The sequence below is a fragment of the Tubulanus polymorphus genome, chromosome 1 (genome assembly GCF_964204645.1).
Source record: "Tubulanus polymorphus chromosome 1, tnTubPoly1.2, whole genome shotgun sequence".
NCBI classification, from domain to species: domain Eukaryota; kingdom Metazoa; phylum Nemertea; class Palaeonemertea; order Tubulaniformes; family Tubulanidae; genus Tubulanus; species Tubulanus polymorphus.
The window spans coordinates 11,144,681-11,169,609 of record NC_134025.1 but is presented as its reverse complement, the minus strand read 5'-3'; the positions used below and the strand labels follow the sequence as shown (position 1 = coordinate 11,169,609).

General features: G+C 40.7%; 1 protein-coding gene across 2 annotated transcripts in view; it reads left to right on the top strand.

Annotated features, from left to right (window-relative positions):
* The window catches only part of LOC141903164 (BCL11 transcription factor A-like), a 138,695-nt gene that overhangs the window by 10,918 nt on the left and 102,848 nt on the right, over positions 1-24,929 (top strand). Inside the window, exon 2 of one of the 2 annotated variants that reach the window (XM_074791184.1) lies at positions 20,732-20,749. In XM_074791184.1, coding sequence (XP_074647285.1) covers positions 20,732-20,749 — 18 coding nt within the window. Of the gene's footprint in view, positions 1-20,731; positions 20,765-24,929 lie in introns of those variants that run through there. The other variant, XM_074791193.1, reaches the window with a different exon arrangement.

The window sequence follows — 24,929 nt, the reverse complement described above, 5'->3', positions numbered from 1 at the left end:
AGGCGGTCGCTTTCTCAATGCGTGACGTCAACATTTAAAAAATCTTATCTCAACGGCATTATTCAAAATGATATATACAGATTTAAGTACGTAAAAACGACTACATTATTTGGCGAGCTGACCAACATTTCAAATATAAAGTTCGCGTTCGCAGCGAGTATTTAGGACAGCGTATTGTTTAATTTCTCTATAACGCTTTCGAAGAAAATAAGAACGGCGACCGACTGGCTTTGAGAAATAGATTTCCGAGTATAATGGCCGCGTTAATAGTTGGAGCGGGCGAGCAGCCTTGTACATATACGAATGAATACATTTTTTGTCGATAAACGCCGAACCTTTGTGCGCGAGATTCGTTCTATATTTTTTTCGACAACATGACCTTTCAGCCTATGTAGTCTAGCGATGAACCCACACACTGCGGACACAACCTACATCAATCCGACCAGATAACGATTCAATCATGGCAATTAAACATCCGGGCCGTATATAGATGTTTATCTCTTTTTTTCAAAGAACGACTATTAAAAAATTGGCCGAAGCAGAATCATAGGAGGTCAACGCGAAACATCTTCCTTTTCGACCCGGCTGTATCCATGGCCCGGTTGTATATTTAGAAGAAATTGCCCGTCGATTGCACCTGCAAATAAAGGCGTTTTTCCGTCTAACCAAAAACCAGTCTGCCGAGCGTTTAGCGAAGTCAAGCTCCGAGCCGACCGCAAATCGGCCCATATCACACTTATTCTATAGAATAGTAGATTCTTCTTTGTGGTCAGGTTTTTCATTATTCATGCGTCATTTCTTCGTTTTCCCATGGTCGGGCATATTTTCGTCGGTTGCATATCTCGTATGTGATGCTCTGTGGTTTTTTTTCTATAGTCTGGTCGCAAGTGGGGCAAGTATTGCGTTTCCACTGTTGTCGAGTTGTCACACACACTATACATCGCGTGACCCTGACCCGAACTCTACCGACGAGGCGACCAGGGTAGCTCTAACCAGGCCAGAGGTTGGATATTCAACAACGCCTGTTTTTTTTTCTTGTACACTTCTCTTCTTTATGATTCGTCCCCCGAAATCTATCGCTTTAGTCGGATATTCGTGTACGACTCACAAAAGAAAATGGCTAAAACCTCGGTTAATGGGCCGACGAAGGTTTTCCTCGAAACCGAAACGTCCAAACAAAGGCTTGATCATCTTTTGGCTAGTCAGTGGCCAGCAAAACGTCCAGATGACATATTACTCGCCAAGCACGCTGCCGATTGTTTGCCACCAGATGTTCATTTCGGAACAAAAAATAGTTAGATCCCCAGGGCGCCTCATTTTTTTATCCCCGGTGTGACCACTGGCCGTTCGGCCACTGTCCGAGCTCCGATATCAATCAGCTTTAAAGAAAACCTTAGTCTGAGAATTGACCTTTGGTCGACGACAAGCACGTGCCTATTGTTCGATATTTTTTCTATTTCGAGGTGGGCATGCCGTTTATATCCGGAGCTTGCTCTCTGGAGTATCTATCTCACACTGTAAAATATATCCAAGAGAAAGAATAAGGAAAATATATTGGACGAAGAAGAAAGTAATATTTTGTTTTTTTTTCTCTTATTTTCACTGGGTTCGAGACGTACAAGACGTGGCATCCTGCCTCTAATCAACTTACCCTTGGATTGACATATTACTGGACAAATTAAACCTGGCAATGACCATGAAGGGACTTTCTCTAATCACTAACGATCGGCACTAAATCTGATCAATTAGAATTAGTCGGCCATTAGAAACCGACCAGAGAGCAATGCAGACAGTACTGACAAAAAACCTCATACGCCGTGGCATTCATTTACAATACACTTCCGTATCTTTCTACATCTATAGCTTTTGCATCGATTCGAAATGTGTCATGTCAAAATTATCGCTGGTCTCATGCGGCAGTCGGCGTTACGATGCAAAATACTATGTTCATAAAAAGATATCTACTACGACTATCGCGATCTCTGTACGCATTATACAATAGCCTCAATTGACGAGCAATTGGAGCGTAGTGTGATCCGTGTATAATACGCGCATCGTTGTCTCCGGCGATCTGTGTCTTTTTTTTCGCCAACCAGTCAACAGTCATACAGTCACTGGATGTATAAGACTGGACTCATTAATCATTGGCAGTAGATATAGATGAAACCATGAATGGTCGATGAGATCGTTCAGAATTTTATAGCAGATCAATCGGGTCAATACAAATACTATCAAACAACTACCAATAGTAAATTATGACCACGTGACGATGGCGTCGACAATTTGACCTTGACATTTACGACGGCGGCTTGCCAGATACACGATTCGTCCGATATTCCCGGTGATTACCGTTATATAACGACTATAATACGTATTACCGCTGTTTCGGAGCATCTTTGCACGGCGTTTTCAATTTAAAACGTAGTTACCGGACGAGCACCTTCCCTTACTACTAAAGTTGGGAAAATAATGCCGCCAATTTTCTTCTAACGTCTCCGTTGCGTCAGTTTCGCAAGTGATTAAGATAGACATTTGTGGCAGTTGTTCCTGAAATTCAACGCTAAATAGTCGACCGGCGACAGTTTGTATTCTAACCCATTCGTCTTTGGCGGTTATGTCGTCTACCTGAGCTATGGCAGTTACATATTTCGGCCTGAGCGTTCAGTTGCAGCTGCGCCAATGCGTACATAGAGCTTCCTTTCTTTCTGCTCCTTTGGATCGCCTGGGTTCACGCGAAGGTTCCATTCTATTTTTCTCACGATTAATAATATATTTACTCGCTACATACGTACACCAACGGTCTAAACCATAGGGCACTCGCAGGTCAGCTGATACTATTAGCCGTTTAAAAAAACTGGTTTGCTATACGAGTAAAAAATTCAAACGGGATAATGAGATCGATCACGTATATGGCGGATCCGTAAAGAAAAACGTTTTCTACATTTATGGAAATAGCGGGCTTAACGCCTTTCGTGAAAATTTTATTTCAACAAATTTGTTCCTTAGATAGTGGCCATTGCCAGTCACTCCAGGGATAGATTTAAATGGAAAATGTATGTAGTTATTTCCAAATCCAAATCATAAGCTGGTGAGAAGATTGTTTAAACACGGACCAGAACCGAAATTTCCAAATATGTACATTTGGCCGACCATCCAACTTCATATATCTGTACTGCGATTTCCGATTTCAAAAGAAAACCCCTGTTCGTTCCCGAGATGTTTGGGAGGGTTGTAACGGGCACCAAATAAATCCAATCAAATGAAATCATTCAATCCTTCAAATGAAAAAGATGGACTATCATTCCTATATCAAGATCAAAAAATAATATAAAAGATTATCATAGATTTAAGAATATTTATTTCCCATAGTCATACGTTTCGTTCGACATTGTTGATATATTTTCATATCCGTTTTGAGAAAATGGGTGACCGCGCCAGCGTTCGCTCACGTTCGTTCGGCTTCAGTTATTTGTTGTCATCTATCAAAGAGCACAACCACGCCACTCCGTTACATTTGAAGTTTCATTTTTCGAAGCAAATATTCCTCGCACATAATCTTGTTTTCCTACATCAACCGGCGATGGCACTTATGCTTTTGTTGAATTTTAATCGCTGCACTCCAGTGAGAACTAAAACACTGGTCTTGAGACAAGGGATGACAAGACGGATGCGAGTTTATAATCCAAGCGCGCTGTTAGGTCGTTTGAATTTCTACTAGATGCTACACTTGAAGTCTGTTTTCAGTATTAAAAGGCCCGAGCTGCAGCCATTTTCCGACCCTCTTGAAATATCCATCGCTTCGGTTGAATTTGTAATCCCAGTATACGCTATGGATCAGAGTGATTGTTCCAGCTTTGAATATACAGAGGCGTATTATTCAGGAAGGCCGATATTCGTTTTTATGCAGGTTTTCTAAAAACTGGATGAAAATCTAAATGGAAGATGCATTTCAGCAAAACATATGATGAAATTTTGACAGGTACTTATGTCAGTTGAAGTGAAAATACGACGCCGATAACAGAACGATAGCGAGTGGCCGCGTTTTCGTCATCAACGCGTTGATGGTTTTGGACTTTCACGGAATCGTCTTCGAATGAAAATCCAGAAATTATCAAAATCTCACCCGTCGCGCAAAAAGATATCGATTATTCGGCGTCGGCGCGCTTCGATAACGTTGAATTTTACCGGCGCGTTCGCATTTCGAAAGATTAAAATCTATTGATATTTTGTATCAAGTTTTTGAAGCAACACTAATGCTCGCCATTAGTCGAACGAGGTTTACTGGTCAGATTTATATTTCTCGAGTATTTCCCGCTGCTGCTGCTGCGTCGTCGCTGATTAGTTCTGGTCGTTTTTAAAACTGCGACTAACGATTGTAACTGTGCGCGTGGAGTTTGTGTTTAATTCCGGGAGAAAAGTCAATATTTGGAAGGCCTTCGTTCTGCGCTTCGATCGTGACAGGTTTTGTACGTCGCTTAAGCCACGGGGCAACCGAATTCAATCAAACATGATGAAATTGTGCAAGAAAAATATTTTCTTGCCAAGACTTCGGCTCTGAATTCTTTTAAACTGGCGCGCTGCCGTCGATCTAATGGATTTAAAAATGATTGAATCTATGAATTATTTCCAGCGGAATCTTTCCCCGGCGCAATGGCCACTTAAACTACTCACCGTGATGAGCTACATTCGTAGATTTTATCAAGAAAACGTTCATCAATTCCTTGATGGCGAGTTTCTTTTTGTCTGCGCGTAGGAAATAAAAAGGATTGCGCGTGGTAGAAATCTGCAATTTGATATCATTTCGACGGGGCGAGTTATGATGTATATACATATATATGTATGCCTATCTGTTTCTCTGTCCGTTGACCGATTTTTTAAAAAAGAGTAATTATTTGCTCGCACCCTATATCGTCAAATCATCGCTGCACCAAAAACGACGGCATGACGCAAGGTGAAGTGTTAATCCTGTGTATTTACGCGCAATCATCGCATGGTTTATGTCAACATCAAACATTGTCATATTCGCGGCCGTTTATACATATCATAATACAGCGGACAGAGCATTCCGGTGTAATTAGATGTAGATTTTCGCACGAGCAGTCAGCAAGATTGCTTTAGCCGACTGTCGAGAGATGACTGGGGTGGTATATCTGATAAAGCTACGCGGCAGACCTCTTACATTCTCCGGTCACATACCGGCAATCTCCGCGGACAAAAGTCCTTACATAAACATTGTCATCTCGTCGCCGGCAGTGATGGAAATTTATCGCGTCCACAAAGACCCCTTTGCAGAAACACGGTGCAAATTGATTTATTTTTTGAATATATCTGTCACACCACTGCATGCAGACGATATCCGGGGCCAGTTATTTCACCGGCGGTGTCCGATGATCAAGCTTAATATACTAAGTTTATTTCTTCACTAAAGAGATACAATACAGAAATACAGTCATCACTATTACATAAAAGAAAAGTTACAGAAAGTACTTCTACACTGTAAAGCGTAGTAAAGAAAAAGGACAAAAAGGGACCCCAAAGGGGGGTATACTTTTAATGAAAAAAGCCTAATGCCCTGGCGGAATGGATGGACATGATGTTAAACACAAGTATGATAAGTATTAATACAATCCTATTATATGTCTTTTCAAATTCCGCTTGAATATATCGATGTTGGATGCTTGCTGAAGTTCAGTTGGAAGAGAATTCCAGACTCTAATACAATTAATGTTAGGAGAAAACATCCTGATATTGGTTCTGTAATAAGGTAAACGAAATTGATTAGAGTTACGGGTGTTGTGGGAATGAAGATCAGAAATACGAATTAAACTATTGGACAATTTGACAGGCAGCAACACATGGACAGATTTATACATCAGTACAGAATTTTGGAACACATTGATGTCTTGAAGTTTGAGTTGATACGACTTTTTGAACAGTGGAGTAGTGTGTTCTAGAAAATTTACCCCACTAGCAATGCGAATAGCGCGTTTTTGAAGCAAAATAAGGGGTCGTAACCTAGTTACATAATTAGATGCCCAGACGATATTACAGTACTGTAGATACGGAAGGATGAAACCGTTGAATAACTTGATGAGCGCGGATCTAGGAAAAATACGTCGTGCTTTTCTTAATACACCAATATTTCTGCTAACAATAGAGCACAGCTTGTTTATGTGGGAGTTCCATGTTAGGCTGTCGTCAATTATTACACCAAGGAATTTTGTTTCTCTGTTTCTAGTTATTGAAACATTACCCATTACAAGGTCGATATCATCAAGAATATTGATCTTTTTATGGAAAAGCATATAATTCGTTTTCAACAGATTAGCAGATAGCCTATTGGAGTTTAGCCAGTTAAACAGTTTAGTGAGCTCAACATTAGTATTTGATTGCAGTATATTCAGATCGGAATGAGAGTTAATGGCAGTCGTATCGTCAGCAAATAGTAAAAAGTTTAAATTACAAGAATAAACGATGTCATTAACAAACAAAATGAATAGCAAGGGCCCTAAGATGGAACCCTGAGGTACCCCTATAGGAATGGGACTGACATCAGATAAATAGTTCTTGAACGACACTTGCTGTAAGCGGTTAGTGAGGTAGGATTTGAACCATGAATGAGCAACCCCTCGAATTCCGTAACTATACAACTTGTCTAATAATATAGAATGATCAATAGTGTCAAATGCTTTTTTTAAATCAAGCATGATACTAACAGTAAATTTTCCATTATCTAGATTCTCAGTGATGTAATTAGTAAATGCGATTAAAGCATGTGACGTGGAGAGACCTTTTCGAAAACCGAATTGGTTACATGAGAGAATATTGTGTTTATCAATAAAAGCTTGTAGGCTATTGGCATTGAAACCGTGCTAAAACACGTATGTAGCAGCGGACAGTGTAACCCTACCACGGTTGGCAAGCGAGGATCAATAATTACTACAATTCTACAATTACTTAAAAATACTAGAGTAAATCAATTATCAATGAAACGTACAACAAACACCGACTGTTTTTAGGAGCTTTTGGGAGCTTAGGAATCTGACCGCTGCTATCCAAGTCATGCATCTTGTGGTATAGCTGGTTTTCTACGTCCCCCCGTAGCCTACATTTTGGTTCTCGGGGGCGTGGGGGATTTTGGTTCGTTAGATCACAGTTTTGCAGCCACTTTGAAAAACGATAAATCTATAAGACCTCGTGATTACGTCTCCGGACGAAGATGGATATCACGCGTAAAAGATCTACCCCGATATGCAATCCTCGTATATGCATCGATGGCGGTCATTTCGTTTTGTTACATTTTTGCGGCTATTTTGTCGTGAGGACAATACCTCCGGCCTCGTACGTATAATTAGATCTTTCGACGAAGCCGAGCATACACGATTCTCCGACAAGAATATATCTGTCCGACTAAAATTCGATTATGATAACCAGGCGGTGACCCTTTAGCGTGTTCGGTTTTCAACCGCCGTACAAGCACATGTCTTATAAATCATATTATAGCCGGGGTTACATTTCGGCACGTGTTATCGCGCGAGGTTGTCAATGATATTTGTACAGAGATGACCGCTGTCCAGCTCGATCGTAAACAGTGTCATGTCGGGACCTCCTAATGCTCTTTTAACAATATTGTAATCTATTGCAACGAGGCAGCATAATCCATCATTTGTAATTCCATTGGTCATTGACGACAATCGTCCCGGTGGACGTATTGTATGTAGACGTCCCGCGAAAGAAAAAAATACTGTCCAAACACGTTATTAACGACCATTATATCAGTGTTTGTGAAGAGTGACAGTGAATCCGACGGTATCATCATCAACAATTTGGCCTTTGTGGACAACGGCGGCTTGACCGCGCGTATTTGACCGTTTCCACTGTGGCATTTACAAAATTACAACCGCGTCAGATGAGAAAACGATATATTCGCGACCGAAGGCGAGCTTTGGTCATTGCCGACAACGATTGGCTAATAAAAATGGCGATTTACATTTATTACCGGTCATTTAGATGCGCATTCACGGTTGCACGGACCATCAAAATACTGCTCGTGTTCAGTGGACATTGAAGACCGGTCGAAATTGCTTTTAAAAATCTACGGTGAAATCATGAGTCATTTTTATTAGCAGAAACACATCCTATCATAATGCGCATATATATACGTAGTACACGTCTTGAACTTTGTATGTATCTACTGACCAAACCGTTCGTATATGTCTTTAGTTCAGCGGGAAGGTCAGCTCATCCGAGTTGTGTTCGAGGGCTATTCACGCGATATATGATTTTTTACGACGCCGGACAGGTTGACTGGGTCATAGTTCACTGCTTGGCCAATACAATGACCATTAAGAGAGGCACCGACGAGCTTTTTGTTCGATAATGTTTCACAACATTGAAAGATCACTTCAACGGGCGACATCGTTAGTATTTCACACGGCGGATAACATCATTACAATTCTATGTTGGATTAAAAAAAGGCATCGTATTTCATTACGTCTTGTAAAAGTTACGTGCATGTATCTGTCGCTATGACTTCGAAAAGGAAAAGGCTTCGTTTTTCAGGTAGGGACAATTTTTAGCCTATTTTTCAGCGTGTGTGGCAAAAGACGATTTGTTGTGATATTATTTCAAACATATTTCGGACAAAATAACACCCACCTTGCCAACATTGCTAGGTTAGGTCAATCATTATAAGAATTAATAGAAAAATATTTCTCGTTATCCGACGGTAGTGATTATAGCCTTTCGTTCTGATGGATAGAGTAAACGCATTATCTACGACATTCGGAGATATGCATTTACGCTGGAAATTGAATGCGAACCGAAAACGAATTAAGATCGGGGAAAAAACGATAATCATAAAATTGCACCTGATGGTCGACCAACGTTACGAACAGGCTATGTTAATGGCATTTAATGAATTATAATAGAACTTAAAAATTGAAATATGACCATTAGGATATAATATTGGAGAGAACTGAACGACAACATATTGCGGTCGTGTCGCGGCATCTGCAAATTAGATCAATTTCAAAAACATTAATTCCGTTTCGTTCTAAACAAATTATGACATGCATGCAAATTCGTGTCGTCTGCGCCACGCCACGTATCGGCGCTTTGCACCGCAGACCTCAGTCACATTTTTTACCAAGTTGTCTTGCTGTATAATGAAGTAATTAGCGACGGATGGCTTAATGACTGGTAGACAGGAAATTTACTTTCTTAAAATCTAATTGTTTCAATGCATTGTTAATTGGGTAACGAATCGATCGTCGTCGGTTCGAACGTTGATTGGACATTGTGTCATCGGCAATTTTAATAAATGGCTCGAACGCAGCGAGAAAGCCATAATCATATTTCATAATAGTTTAAAAGTTTATAATCTATTTAAGCACGCAGGTGCAACAACAGCCGGAAGACAGCGGATTGGAAAAATTGCATCCCGAATACAAGACGGCGTAAAATCCCAGTAATCTTTGTTGGACTTAAAGCAGATATTGATTAACTCATGAAGCTGTTAAAATCTTTAAACAACTTCAATTCACTATATTTGTATATATATGAATTGAATTAAAACTCGAATTGAATGACACATTTCTTCATATCCAGGCGGGCTTAAATCTACCTTGAAGTCACCGGGTATCTATTTGAACCCGGTCTGCGAGATCTAATATTACACCATATGACGAATGAACATTGACCAGTGCATTAGTCCCAGTCTGCCCGGTTACATTGTTATTTCGATTCGATTCTTACGCTTGAAAATGAAATGGCTTACTTCAGAGTCTTCGGTTGAAGGTTTGTTCGGTTATTTTATGCGGAAATTCAAAATGTGAAAATCAAAATAAACTGTAACACTATGGAGTTATGGGTCTCAAAATAAATCCAGGGTCAAATAATTGGAAATGAACCAGGCTTGATGGCATCACAACACTGTGGATCTTGGTTTTGGTAGCTGCCGTTAAAAACTGTACTAAATAGCCATGGACCTGGCGCTGCATCTAAGTATGAAATATGATATGTCCGTATTTGTCACGGTTGTTCATTTTTCTTGTTAATCTAAACCGTAAGCTTTTGATGGTTTCAAAGTATATGTGCATTAACGAATATGCAATTCATTAGATAAGTACCGTACTTCCTTTTGAATATTGATTACGACATTACTGACCCAATGTATACTTGTTATGCAGTGCATACAGCGTGTGTATGGATTTGAGTGGTGTGATTTGGCCTGATGTATCAATGACCGAAAATGTATAACTTCATTAATGAAGACGGATATCCGTGGGAATCGCTGAGGCCAATCTATTAAGTCCGAAATTGGATCTTCATAAATGGGACTTAAAAACGAGTAATTATTAATAGTAGATGTTTTTTCCGATACTATAAGGGCGACCAGTTTCGGAACGTATCATGCGTCGCCGTATGAATCTTCGTCATCAATTTTCCCACTAGATTCTGCCGAGATACGATATGTCAAGTGAAGCCCCTTGACACGGCCACGGCCCAGTATCTAACTGTTACTTATATACTGCCGTACACTTCTTTCAAATTATCTCCAAGTGGCTTCTAACATAAAAGCGTATGCAAATTAGGGTTAAGTTCGAGGGATAACTGTGCAATCTCAAAGCAAATTTCTATGGATTCTGCCGTTTATGTATTTACACGTATAAGAATTTGGACAATTTGCGACGCTGATAAGCCTTATACTAGATTGATTTCAAGCCTCGGTATTTTCGTTGATATTGTATGCCAAACGGACTTTCGACACAAAACAAACAAGGCTCGGGGTAGATTTATCCTATACGTTTTATTTTTCAACAAAATAAAAAATCGCATAGCGATAACCGTGGACGTAACCTCCGGGACAGAATACAAATAGTGTTGTCTGAATGCATCCGCGGGGTCCACTGCGTCTTTTCAGTATTGAAATAAAAAAATGGCGTTAAATTTAAACTGCTGACGAATGGTGGTCATTGTCGTTAGCGACAAAGGAAAACGCACGGCCTGCCACGAGTGACCATCTGCTGGTCTGCTGAAAGAATATCCAGCATCGACAACAATTGAGATTGAAAAGAAAAATTACACAATTTCATTTCGATGCAAATTACGCGAGAAGAACGTGTAAGCGGCGATCGCGTGGTCTTGAACTGTTTGCATATCATTATAATGCGAAACTCGACACGGAAACGGAACAAAGCGAACGGCGACAATAAATCATAAGAAATTGATATATATGTATTTAAATGATTGGAAAATAAGGCAAATTTGATAACGTTCAATATTTCATAATAATTACTATTGATTATTTTTTTCTCTCGCTCTTTTATTACCACAAAACATTGGTCAAGTTTTCCCTGGTCCGTTACCTGGCTGTACAGGTGTCCACGACTGGTCAGCTCGGGCACATTTCGGCCTTGGCAACATTGTGCCGACCATTTTTTTCGGAGGTATCATCGCCGGACCCATTCAAATCGGACAATACCTTCGAGTGGACAATCGATTTCGCGCGGCCTATCTACCTGAATCGAGTTTTTTTTTCGCCGCATCATCATAACTAACTGTCGGTCAAATAAGCTTTCAAGACGTTCTTATAGGACAACCGCCGAACGAGCCTATAAATAAACGGTGTCTATTTTAACCAAAGCCGGTTGAAAACCTGAATAATCAGGTGGAGGGTCATTCGGTGGCGAAATTGGTCAGTAGTAGGCGATATAATAGACGACCGTGGTTTTTGTGGTTATGCGAATGAAAAAGAAATACCTGTTGCTATGGGCACTGGCATGCCGCGACGCGGATAGGGTTGGGCTCGGTTAGTTAAAAAAATATTCAAACGCCTCTCTCAATTTTCAATCGAAATATATCTGAATATCATTTTCGCGGAATTAATAAGGCATAATTGATCATAATTAGTCGCACCGTAATTAATTCTTGATTGATATAGAATTTTATGTGGAATATATACTGCTGGTTTAACCTGTGGGTGAGCCCTAGGGTGTTACCGAATGTTATATCAGTTATAGTCAGTACGGACTTAAATTTCTAGATTTCGTAGGTGTTTGTTTTTCGTTTTCTATACCTCGTGATGCCGATGTTCCATCATATCATATTCTCCGTGAATAAACATAATAAATCTATTCTAAAGACAAATCCCAGAATAATTTAAGAAATTCTATTCGAGACCGCAACCTTCGTATATATGCCCAATAGGTATCTAGAATAACACGTATAACTGTGGATGCTAGCTTGCCACATTTTGGTCTCAGAAATTTACCTTTTTAAATTGTTAAATTAGAATACTTCAATCCTAACATATCTATGCCGTTCTACCCTGTAACGTAACCGTGCTTTTTCTATGACGGTTGTATATTCGTATCTGTTTCGCAGACCATCGATATAAAGAACTGTTTGTAACATAAACAAAGCTCTCTACCCACTAGCATGTTTCTAGCTTCAGGAGTCCACTAGGATTACCTAAAGCATAAACGCGGATCGTATTTCTACATCAGCTCATTTTTTCTGGTCAACTCTATAAATAAGTTGCCCCCATTCCGTCTGCCTTTGGCATCTTAGCCCATCGCTGCATGTGGTATGCATTTTATCTCGTACAGGGGCTACTGGCTGATGTAACATACATAGGATGTTCGTATGTCAGACCTTAAGCGAGGGATAAGATGGAATACCATACCACGGTACTCATCAGCAGTTCGGCCTCGAGAAAATATATTACGTTTACAAATATGACATTTAAGAAGTAGTATGTACGGTAATTACTTCTCCTGCGGTTTTTTTTTCAATAGAATTTGTCCAACACACATGTGACTGACAAATGCATGTGCCTTTATGCCATTATCCCGATCTCATTATTTTCGAGGGTTACGTCCCATTGGGAGCCTCCGCCGTTTTTTTACTGACCTCCGCTTGGGGAAGATCATCAGTGACTTGTCAGATGGTATCTGTAAACTTGGGTCTGACCCAAGAGCGGAGGCTGAAGTGAGTGTTAAACCGAAGCTATTTTTCGACGTGCGCATGAGGAAAAAATGAGAGCTCATTGTGAACGGTGTGGGAGCAGAACACGCCTGCAATATATATCCATGCCACAGGACGCGTTTTTCTGTCCATTATTTTTCCTTGCTTATACAGGCTGTGCTTTTTTGTTTGTTATCGGACAAATAGGTTTATTCAGCGCTTCTTGCCATAAAGTACTTTTTCTTCTCACATGTTTTACAAATGGAGAAAAGTATACACAGTCATACATATCGCTGACTCAATCGCGGATGATTAGGCTATTTCGTATTTGCGGTGGCCGTCGTGTGATATCGCAACCCGCTGAACCAGACCAGATCTCGTGTGGTGTTTATTTAGAAAAAAAATGGAACGTAACCCATTTCCACTCGGCATTAGGGCATCGGAAATTGACCAATTAACTCGTATAATCAACGGTCTAATTGATAACTTTTGAATAGGGCTTGTATCATTGTTGGTCACTGGTCGACCAGCATGTGCGCGTACTTGTGACGCGATTATCGCTAGACATATATCAACGACTGGCTGTAATTTTTTTGATAATTTACCGGATATAATATACCTATATATATATACATGTCTCTATTATTTAATGTTTACGAGTTAACCTACATACTTTGAAGGGTCTCCGATCATCGACAATGGTCACAACAACGGTTGACCTGATCAGGTCGTACAATGCCGCGATGATAGCGGGACTAACATTACTGCGCGAAGGCTGTAATGTATAGATAAACAGACTATCGTCGGCCATTTTGATTTCGTTTTGCGATCGATTTTTTGTTTTACACTAAAAGTTTCGACGTTGCTGTATCTGTTTTAGCGAGTATCCATATACTTGCAAATGTACTCATATCGGCCGTCTCTTCGGTACATACGCCCACACCGAAAAGGAAAATGTAGGTCAAAATATTTTAAAAAAAACAGTAATCGAAAGAAATTCTATTTTGCCAAACATGGTATGGAAAGTCTTTAAGATTAGTTTTGTATGTATTATTACGCGAATCTACTCGTCCACCCTTATTATAAAAAGCCAGATTGTACGAATTCGAACCGTTGTTTAGCCCCCCGAGGCGTTGTACTTCTCCGAGTCACCATTAACGCCGCATGGCGGATCGTTTTAATCGTTCGCCCGGTTCGTAATGTTTGGTCGTTGTCCGGGCGACCGCGCGCCGATAAAAAATCGAGACCAAAGAACTGTCCTGTTGATATGAATAAAATATCTCGTGAAACGTCGAGTTGTTTGACCAAGCATGAATAGGCTTGACGCACATTCACTTCACAAGTGGGTTATTGTGTTAGATCCTGGGCATTTTTTGGTCTCGTTTGTTGTTTTGCGTTGAATGGTGGCCATAAGTATAGTTCTATTTATGTATTATGATCGTCGTCAAACAGATCTACTCATGCATAGGTGCGTCCCGGGCTATCCTATTCAGGAAAAAACACACGGATATAATGGACATGATAAAAATGCATGTGTCACGCTATATACCCCGTATAAAGGTTGACCCCGTCAGAAGGTTATAGAACGCGCAGAAACGTCTATTGAGGTTTTATGGTATTTAGTCTTTGTGGTATTTTATTTCGATCATGCCCAAACCAAAACACAAATTTTCGAGAAATTATATCCGCAGACTATATCTATATCTTCAGGCTTATATCGCGGCCCAGTCGGCGTATTTACTCTAAAGATTAAAACGAACGATAAATCTGTAATGAATCACATTTTTGCATAATGCGCAAAATGTCTATAGAATTGTTAAAAGTATAGCCGCCGAAATCGACATCTGAGGCCACAATGAGGTCACGAGGCACCTGTACAGGTGACCGATTAGTGTAGTTTACGCTTTTTTTCATTCCATCGAAAAATAAATAGATCTACTCCTCGACTTTTGTTATGAAAGAGGACGGAACCTGTTCAATTTAGCCACCTGCTCCTTAACACAGCCCGTAACATTATAACTGCAGTGTTTACCTGTGTCGTGATTGGTCCGCTCAGACCCATAGTACAAAATGACCGAGCGTCCACTCGGTCAATAAAACCGTTCAAACCATCATCTGATCAGCAGTGGATAGGCGGAGCTACTATCTAGTGAAGGTAACGGTCAATAATGGAGGGCTGTCTCCTCGGCAAATGCTATTATATTGAATAACTAATACGCCCTATTCTCGTTGTGTTCGCTTACGGCAGAACGCCTTTTATTGAATCGTTAATGCACTATTGGTCATTTGGTCATCGCTTTTGTGCCAGTGGCTACCAATCAAATCCCATTTATGCCAATTTCCAGCTCTAGTTACTGCAAGGGTCAGCGGATTGCTGATGTCATAATTTCCTAGATCGCACTCTCTTCCGCAGGGCAATTATTGTTTGTCTGTCCATTACACTCGTCGTTGAGCGCGTCTTGGCTAACGCGTCGCAGCTGCTTGGACATATCGGATTAGTGATGTAGTGGCCATTTAACATGCTATCATCAGATTAATAGGCGTCTAAATATTGGAAATCTCACGCCATTTGCTCTTAAACCGTTAAGTGTCCGGCGGCTAAGCGTCCAAAGGGCAGTATAATTTATCTAATCATATTGACAACCAGTCTTGCACTGATTTCTCAGCTAACTCGGCGGCGAAACCTTACATTTTTCTCGTTGCGAACCAACAGTAGTTGAGCGTAAAAACAGATATTGATTCTCCGCGTAAGAATTGAATATGTATGGCGTTACGTCTATAGGCCTATGGTATATAGAAAACCACCTGGACTATACGACTTCATCACCTGCCCCACTTCTGACTTCTGATGCCCATCTGTATATGATATGTGTATGTAGCTCTGGGCATTGGCAAAAAATCAATCAGATGTTTGTCGATCAATTCTCTTACTGATGCAAGCCATCTCCAATTACCAAAATTTAGTTGTCCGGGTGCCTGTCCGTGCTGGCCAAAGATAAAAGCAAGCTGCGGCAAGCGAGGATGCATGCGCGCGGGTACCAGTCAATTTTTTTCATCGCCGCGTTCGAGACATTCCGTGGACCCTTCAAAATGTTTGTGTGTTTGGTGTTTTGACCCACACATATTAATGTCATTGAAATCGTCAAAATGGTATTACGTGCCGAGATAGGAACAGTAACGGAGGGTCAGGTCAGGCTAATAACAAATTTACCGGTTTGCATTTATTTGTTTGGATGACGTCGTTAAAGTTTAGTAATTGTACGTAACACTAACAGTAAACAACAACACAACTACGGTTAAATCTCTATTTAGATAAGAGAAAGCGATACGATTCCTTGCTCGTTGCTTGTTTCTTCGATGAAATGCCCGAGGAAGGATACGTGTTGAAGAAAAAATTTCTTATAGTTCGCTAAGTTTGTTCAGCATCTTGACAAGTTTCCGTTGAAAAAAATTGATTTGAACTTACTACGTTTCGCCTTTCATCATCTCATCACTGCACTTGTCCATCTCCTATTTTACATCTTGTGTTGCGCTCTTTGTCGATTAGATCGGCGTGCTTTCGTCCCCGGCAAACAACGCGCGCAGACGAAGAAGGAGTATGCCCTCGGGGAAAACAGAAGCCTAAAATCTGGGCAATTGCAACAGCGCGCCGGCGCTTCCTTCTCGTCGGTAAAATCACTTTTAAAAGAAATTAGAATTTAAAACGCGCTCTAGTGAATGCTGGCGTTGCCATTTGAGTGTCTTGTCGATTGCTGCCTGAACAAATAGGGCTAGCTCAATAAGAAGACGGATAGAGATGGCAGCGACTTGGACTGGTGATTTCAAAGAGGGAGAGAGAGCGAAACCTAATGAATGTTGAGACTTTGAAATCATGCGGAATTTCAATGCTCCGGTATTACCGACTGGTGAAATGAAGTCTCTTGAGGCGAGCGATGGAACGGATTCATTGCCTACAGCTATATTTTGTGGCTAATTCGAATGTACAAAGCCAAGTTTTCGGTCGCCTTTTTATATAAAGTGCATTACTTTTCCATTATTCACTATCGCAGATATGGTAGAACTTGACGATCATATTTCATAATTCTAATAGTTTTAACTGAAATTATTAAGACAAAATCAACTGATCAGACTGAGAACTACATATAGGCTTAATGCAGGGGTAATTTCAAAGCCTAGCATTAGAATCATTTGTCCAGTATTGTTCAAGTATACGCATTCATTGTATTTTTTGGTATTATACGTACCCTCTAGCCTATCTCTTAACTGAATTAATGACCTAACCCTTACCTGAGCTGCTACTAGAGAGCGCTCAGCAGTCATCTGTCAGGCAAGTTATTTTCTAACATATTCCTAGTAGGCCTAGGCGATGAATATTTTTCTTCAATCGCTCAGCTGAGCACCTCTGAGGGATCTAGGATTCTTTGAAGGGGTGGACCTGAAAATTGGAATGGACACTTTATCTGAAAAGGGCAGATCTGGCAATGTTAGGGTTGCAAGAGAAAAATTGGTGGTGTTCTGGTGGCCCTCCCACCGAAAGTTTAGTACAAAAAGGGGCTTTTCTGGGCATTCTCAGGGCCCATTTGGATTCATGTTTCATCTATTCAATTCTTTTTGGCCCTTGGCCTAGTAGGCCCTTTGTAATGTAGCAGATTTTAGCATTCTTATATTCCTCCTATGAGATGGAGAGGCCTAAAGGGAAAATTTGAGGCCATATTAACATTAAAACCGCTCGGCCATGCTTCGAATCTACATACCGAGGGCAATATATTTTTCACCCTGAAATTTGAATTCGAAATATTTCTGCCAACTCGCAACTCATTAAAGCAAGCAATCCATTTCAATTTTTTCGCCAATTTTCGCCATTCATAAATTTGAATTGCGACGCGTGGCGTGACAAAATTGAGGCTGCGCTTTATCGTATATTGAATTATACCTGGGAGCAAAATCAGGCCGTGTGCCGGTTTCGAAAAATCCAACTCTTGCCAGAAATCCATCATTGATTTCGTTGAAACTCTTATTGATTGGTTCGTCGTCGAAAAATGAGAATTTGATTTCGTACGCGCCAAACAAGAGTGAAATTTTCAATCATTGAACTTCGTTTTGAATTTCGTCATTAAAAACGCCGAGCCTTCGCAATCGATTTAGATTTTAATTCCTCGCGCTGTCCACTTATTTGTGGACAGTGCGACGATGTCGAACATGAATCATTCAGTAGAATCTGTGCTGACTCGCAGGAATTGGGATGTGTAAGGTGACAATTCCAGTTAGTCAAGTATAACTAGTGGTATTCTACTGTTATGAATTTGAGATTTGTAAAAGAATTAAACGACGGTAATCTCTGTAGGCCTATACGCCTATGAGGATTTTAGAGGGTCAAGATCCAATTCATAAAGGACATTACTTTGATCGGAGGTTTGGGTGTCTCTCAAGAATATTGAAAAAAGGTCAATTCTGTTATGTCACATATAGGTGTGTATACTGTGCTTGTTAGCATTGATAGTACATTGTCATCGACTTGTGGAGAAAGGCAACGGAGTTTTCACGGGGACGAACGTAAGTGTGACAGGGGTGGTTTTCCCTTAAAAACCTATGTGGGAAAAACTGAGTGACTATTTAAGAGATTAGTGTGTTCGTCCCTTCTTCAGATTTAGAGATGATCTCCCATATTTAACAACAACAACCATGCCATCTTGGCAGGGCAAAGTTTTTCGAAACGCTGTCACATCGAGCCTTCAGGGCTAGTTGGCGATGCGCGCTGGATAGGAAAAAAATCTGGGAATTATGACTCAGTAGGATTATGCACGCAAGCCGGCTTGAGCCTTTTATTTCTAATTTCGGCATTCACGGGGTGAAACCGGCAAATCATAGGAATGATATTGATGTGGCCATAAATTGCGTCGTTAACTCAGCTGGACACGAGCAAACATATCGCCAGCGCCGCGCGGACACCAGGGAATGGAGTCATGAATACAAACAGCCGAAATGGGAACCGTCATCCGATTACGTAAAAAAAGGGGACATCGAATTCATGACCGGCATCCTGGTCTGGTCGTTTGTAATGATTGTTAAATGATGCATGCAGGTCACCCGACGTTTTATTGTAGTCCGTTTGTGTATTCGATCACGGGCAATTAACTGTAAAAAAATAAATAATGCCAGTGTGTGTGCGTGGTGTGCGTGTATGCAATTGGCTCGCACCCATATCGGTAATTGGTCATTCTTCGTGTGTGCAGGCCATCTTTGAATTGCGTAGTCGAACGCGGAATTTCATAGGGGAACGATTATTACCGGGCTCGATATACAGGCAGATCACCTTCGACGTAACCCTACCAGCATAAAACGCTAAATGAAAAATTCTATTTAGAATTGATAACAAACGAGGAACTATGATGCATAGTTATCCGACTTAAAAAAATCAAAGGGCATGTGAAAAGACCGGCTTCGCTGAAATAGGGCCTAGTAGGCGAGAAGTACAATCCCTTAGTATCGTTGGCATTACTGGAAAAACTACTGTATTATTAATATGACAGGATTGTATGAATGGACTGTGTTTTTGTTTATGATCTGTTCGATAAATGGAATAGCGCAATTACATATATTGAAATCATCGTTGATGTTGATATGATCAATCTCTATAGATTAAGTTGTCCATCCGTACTAGTAAAAACATATTACATTTTTCAGACCTAAACTGCATGTGCTATAGGATTAATTCGCATGATAATAAAAAGTGGGGTTTGTATGTAGATTTGTGAGTTTTTCTATCAAATCTTCATAACATGGCTAATCACCTCAAGTAGGGCCTGCTAGCTTTTGTTTTACATGGCGGCTTAGGCTGGCATGTTTCTGGATCCAGTTCCACGGTTATGAGTTAGATTTAACTCTAAGTAGTTAATACATTGAAAATGAACTGATCTTTACTCAGACTTAACTCTAACTCACAACTGTGGAACTGGGCCCAGGTTGTTACAAGCAGGGGGAGGCAGTATTTTCGGGCATGCACTCTCGGTACAGATCAATACCAAACTCCTGACACTTGGCAGATCCAGGAGCCATGTCATAGGCCACAAGCCAGGTCCTACCCTTGGGCGTTAAGATATCTTTGAAAAAATACATCCTAAAAGATGCGAATTCCCGGGATGAGTGTCAAGTTTGCAGGTTATAACTTTCTCTGTCTTGACGAAAAGGGCAACCTCAACGGGAAGGCAGGGGTCCCTAACCCCAAGACCACCACTAAATCCGCCCCTGTTGTGTTTGGCGTTATGAGACGTGCACAGGAGTTCGAAAAACTAAGCCCAATTATACATAAATTGCCCCTATGCCTGAATTTCAACTCTTCTTGGTCACACCTAGCAGTTCATGTTCGTCAGCACATTTTTAACGGCGGTAATAGCTACGGCGAACGCGAACGCTTGTTAAAATCGCGAACCGGGTGTGGTCATCATTTTCGCTTTAAAAGCAGCGGCGCATATATATCTGAAAATTAAGCTCGAGGCTTTGAAATGATCGCGATTTTCGTTGCAAAAATTTTATATACGTTGGCATATATGCGTAACTCTTAACATTATGGATCGTTGAAATCATTAAACCACCGCTATTCAACTCATCGATATATCAGTAGTTTTCGGTACGGTCTATCATCGATTGTTGATCGAGGGACATTTCTGAACATTTTTCTTTGTTTTTTTTTATAAGTTTGAATGTTTTTATCGAAATGTTTCTACTCTCTTATATTTATATGTATTTCGCTTATATTTTTCAGCTCCTGGAACAGAACGAGGTATGTCAAGTTATCGTGAGTACTTAATAAGCAAACCTTTTTGAATGACTTGAAAGTTTGTCACTGCCCCCCGAAAGCCCGGATTCACCTATTGTATTGATTTTGAACTTTCAACTTTCCCTATACTAACAATTGATATATAGTTTGCTGATGAAGATATTAGTTGTATGATCTTGATCTTGAAATGATCATCATTTTTTGAGCTGGCTGAATTTCAAGGGGCGCGGATGGCACAAACTTGGAAAGTTCTTTCATAAGATTATATTTTGTGTATACAATGCTGGTCCCGGTTCCTCGGTTGTTGATGAAGATTTTCGAATCGACAACTTATTTCTATACGCTGAGCTGTTTTAAGTGGAAGAGTCAAATTTATCCAGCAACTGGGGTAATGGGTCCAGAATATATGGTATTGTTCTATGGACAAGTTACTGACTTCATATCCAATGATAAGGCACATCTTTGAAATTGTCTAGTTGTTTCTGTGATAATTGTAATCTGTCTATAAAACCATACTGTAGCTTTTTCAGCAAATTGATGATGTACCAGACCTGACAATTACCAACTACATTCATTTGATAATAGTTTCTATTCGACGCGAATTATTCTCAAAATATCAACATCGCATTCATTTCTAGTTCATTTTCAAGCATTAAAACTTACTCCGAATCTAAATGCCAAGGTAGTCGGGTCTGGTTCACCAATGCTTATATACGTGTATATATCAAGATGAATGCTCGGTTTTTTTGGGAAGAGAAAAATTCATGGCTATTTCCGAACAAAGACATTGTGTCAGCGTGCGCAGGGGTTCACGACCTTCCCCTCGTCAGTCGGGGATTTAAGGTTGCCGCGTTGGTTTAATGCACTGATTCCTCAATTATGCGACAATACGCTCGCATCTTGTCTTACAAATGATAACCGATGTTCTGGCGATGCGTGGCGGAATAAGTACTTCGTTCTCGACGAAGGAGCGATTTGTCACTAATTTTTTTCGAATTTGATCGCGTTCAGTCATGCGTGTTATCTTTTGTGAGGATCCTCATTTTCGTGGATTAACCGAACTCTCTCTCCCTGTGTGTGGTAATTTTGACAGATTTCGACTAATCCATTCAGCGTATTTGATGTTTAACTTCGCAGAATTGGGATCTATTGAAGTCTTGGTCCTTGTTTCATGAGAAAGGATTGAGCTTAAAACGGTGGTTTTGCTAGTCTTAATGGGGTAACACGAAGTGCAGCTAGGTACCCGTATCAATACGGCGTGAAATTTAAATTACTATTTGAAACTGTTTGATTACTTTGAATTACTATTTGAAGCCATGTAATAATTGCATTAAATCTTTAAGAATTGAGCGAGAACCAAAATTTGAATTGAACTTTGTGACACCAGGTCGCGCAATGGATAGAATCTTAAGGAATCGGTTGAGGGACTCAGAAATGCTAGAATTCTACGACAAAATTCTTAAGATCAGACTTAATAACTACCCTTCGAATAAGATCGCTTATTCCATAAAGATGCGGACTGATCGCTTCGCGAAAGGTGTTGAAACTGATAGATTTACGTCGTTTTTTTTTCCCGTACGGCTTCAGATATCTGTTGATGTATGAAACTTTTCACATTTCAATCAGTCGTTTTTCGAATTCGATTCTAACTTGTCGTCGTCGTACGTGAGTCGTAAATTCATTCGTTGATGAATGACAGCTGATCTCATTGACTCGCGATTAATCTTACACTACCAGTCTTCAGTCACCGGGAAAAAAAAGTCAAATTAATTCATCCGCGCGCGCGTAGTCGCTGTAACGCCGACTGCGGCGTGCGTATCGTTCGCGTTCTTTATTGACGGCGGGGCAGATGGGGACTCGCTGCGTCAGTCCCCGCTCGGGCAGTAATACTACATGAGTGGTTACGCCTCGGTGGCGGCGGGCGTTTTCGAATCGTTAAAAAGATTCAACGAAAATCAGCGCAGCGGTCTCGTTCTTTGTCGTCGTCGTCGAAATGCACGTCCAATCTCTAGAAAGATCGGTTACGCCGTCGTCATACCAATGAGTCCCGGCGAATTCCCGTATGGCTGATAAAATGCGCACTTGCCGCGCGCGCTCGCCGTTTCGTCTCTCCGCGATGATTTGTCGATATTTTTCGAAGAATTAAAATTTAAAGTTTGGATTTCGGATCGGCGTTCATTATATATGGTAACTGGCGAACCGCGGGAGCGCCGCTTGCATCCTAATGCAATGCCCCAGCGCCTCTAATTCCGCGGCGAATATCTGAATTATTCAGCATCGCGCATTCAGATAAAACTCGCGCTAGTTTGCATTTTAAAGTCTGAAGAGGGACTCGTCGTCGGGTCGGACAGCAAAAAAAAAGTGACGCAACAAAGTCTAACACCATTAGTACGGCGATGCATTCCGCATCGGGAATACCAAACAGCACTTAAGACGTATCTACTCTTTTTCTACGACGAAGCCTAAGTTTTCGAATAGAATGATGCATGTTTTCAGCTTTTTTTGTTTCAACTCAAACCTCACGTTTCGATGTGAGTTCTATCGATTCGAGCCCGTAGGAACTTCCTCGACCGGTCAAAAATTAGGCTTCTTCGCAGCGATTCGCGTCTAATCGATGTCAGGATGGTTGTATTAGCGATAACTTCGTGCGCGACGCAAGAGATGCCCATTTATTAAGCGGTATTCACGTCGACGTAGCGTTCAAGTGGTCTCTTACGTTGACCGCGGACGTGACTCTGCGGCTTAAGTGTCATTTTAGACAATGGGAAAAACTATAAACGTATATCAGTTTTCACTACGCGGTTACGACGATAGTAAACTGCATAGTAATGCCAGCACCGGCTGCTCTATTTTTACCTGCACATCTTCGTGATGATGCTGTTAAGCGAGTTTCTCTGCAGTTGCGAAGACGTATATGTCCAAGAATGTACCTAGCTTAGAAGATCTGTCTTTGTTTGTAGGATTTGACCTCTTCCATCGGGCTGAAAATGACTATAGTCTCAAAGAAATGAGCTTCAATGAGTTTAAAAGGCTGGGAGCCAGTTGCTCAAAAGTTGGTTGGAGTTAACCAGTGGATAGTTGACATATTGACAATTGAAAGTACATTGAAACTATGGTATTTAGCGCCTGGTTATCTTAAACCAATTTTTGAGCAACTGGCCCCAGGATAAAAGTTTACCCCATGGTGCCACCATGGTAGAGACTTAGACTACGTCCAAAATGGGCTTAATCAAAAGATGAAAATGTCCGATTGAGCTAAATGTCTTCTCTCATCGGTATCAAAGACGTCTTACGTTGAAAGACTAAGACCAATGTTCAGGACGTGTTTGGGATCCAAGAAAGTGCTTGATGAGATCATAGGATAGTTTTTTTTGCGAGTGGAATGAACTGTATGATACGTTTGTGCGCGGCTTCGGTTTCGCGCGTATGGTAATTCTGCGGATCGTTGTGAAAAATGCGATTTGGTGGCCATTGATGATATCAAGTCACCTTAGGAAAAAACATTAAATCGCTCGCGTTTCTCTTAGGGTTCGATATTCAATTTATCCGCGTCACCCAGCCACGGGGACTTCATTCTCAGCGCCGGTGTCGCTATCAATGCCAACCAATTTTCTGACCAATGCCGTTTTAATATCGGCATCCATTTCTACAGCGAAGTCGTCGCGGTCCGATTTTATTGAATTTGTCATCAGTTACCACCTCGGGAACTGAGAAATGACTCGGCTTTTGTAGTTGATCTTTTTAGTGTACTACTCTCTTCTCCCAGGTCTATGACGATACTGCCGTGTGACCATTATAGAGTGTCTTCAGTTGCATCAAAAAAACCTACAGCAATACTAATGCATTAAAGGTTTTATGAAGTTATTCATTAGAGGAAGATAGAGGAAGGCCAGCTGAAACCAGTGATACCAAGATCATATTTTTTACGAATATTCTTTTATAAGTTGTTCATTTTTCCTCTCAATGTATTTTTGGTTGCATGCATAGCATATTTACATCAGAAACTGAAGACAATGCCAACTTGCTGCCTTTCCAAGAGCACCTTTTCCCGCTTTTGTTGCGTTCAGCTCAGCCACGGACTCTATGACTTGGACCATATAGATTTTCAAGAAATTATTGATCTAGCCAATCATCCGAGACCTCAACTCAGACATTTTAACGTAATTGAATAGATAACTGACGT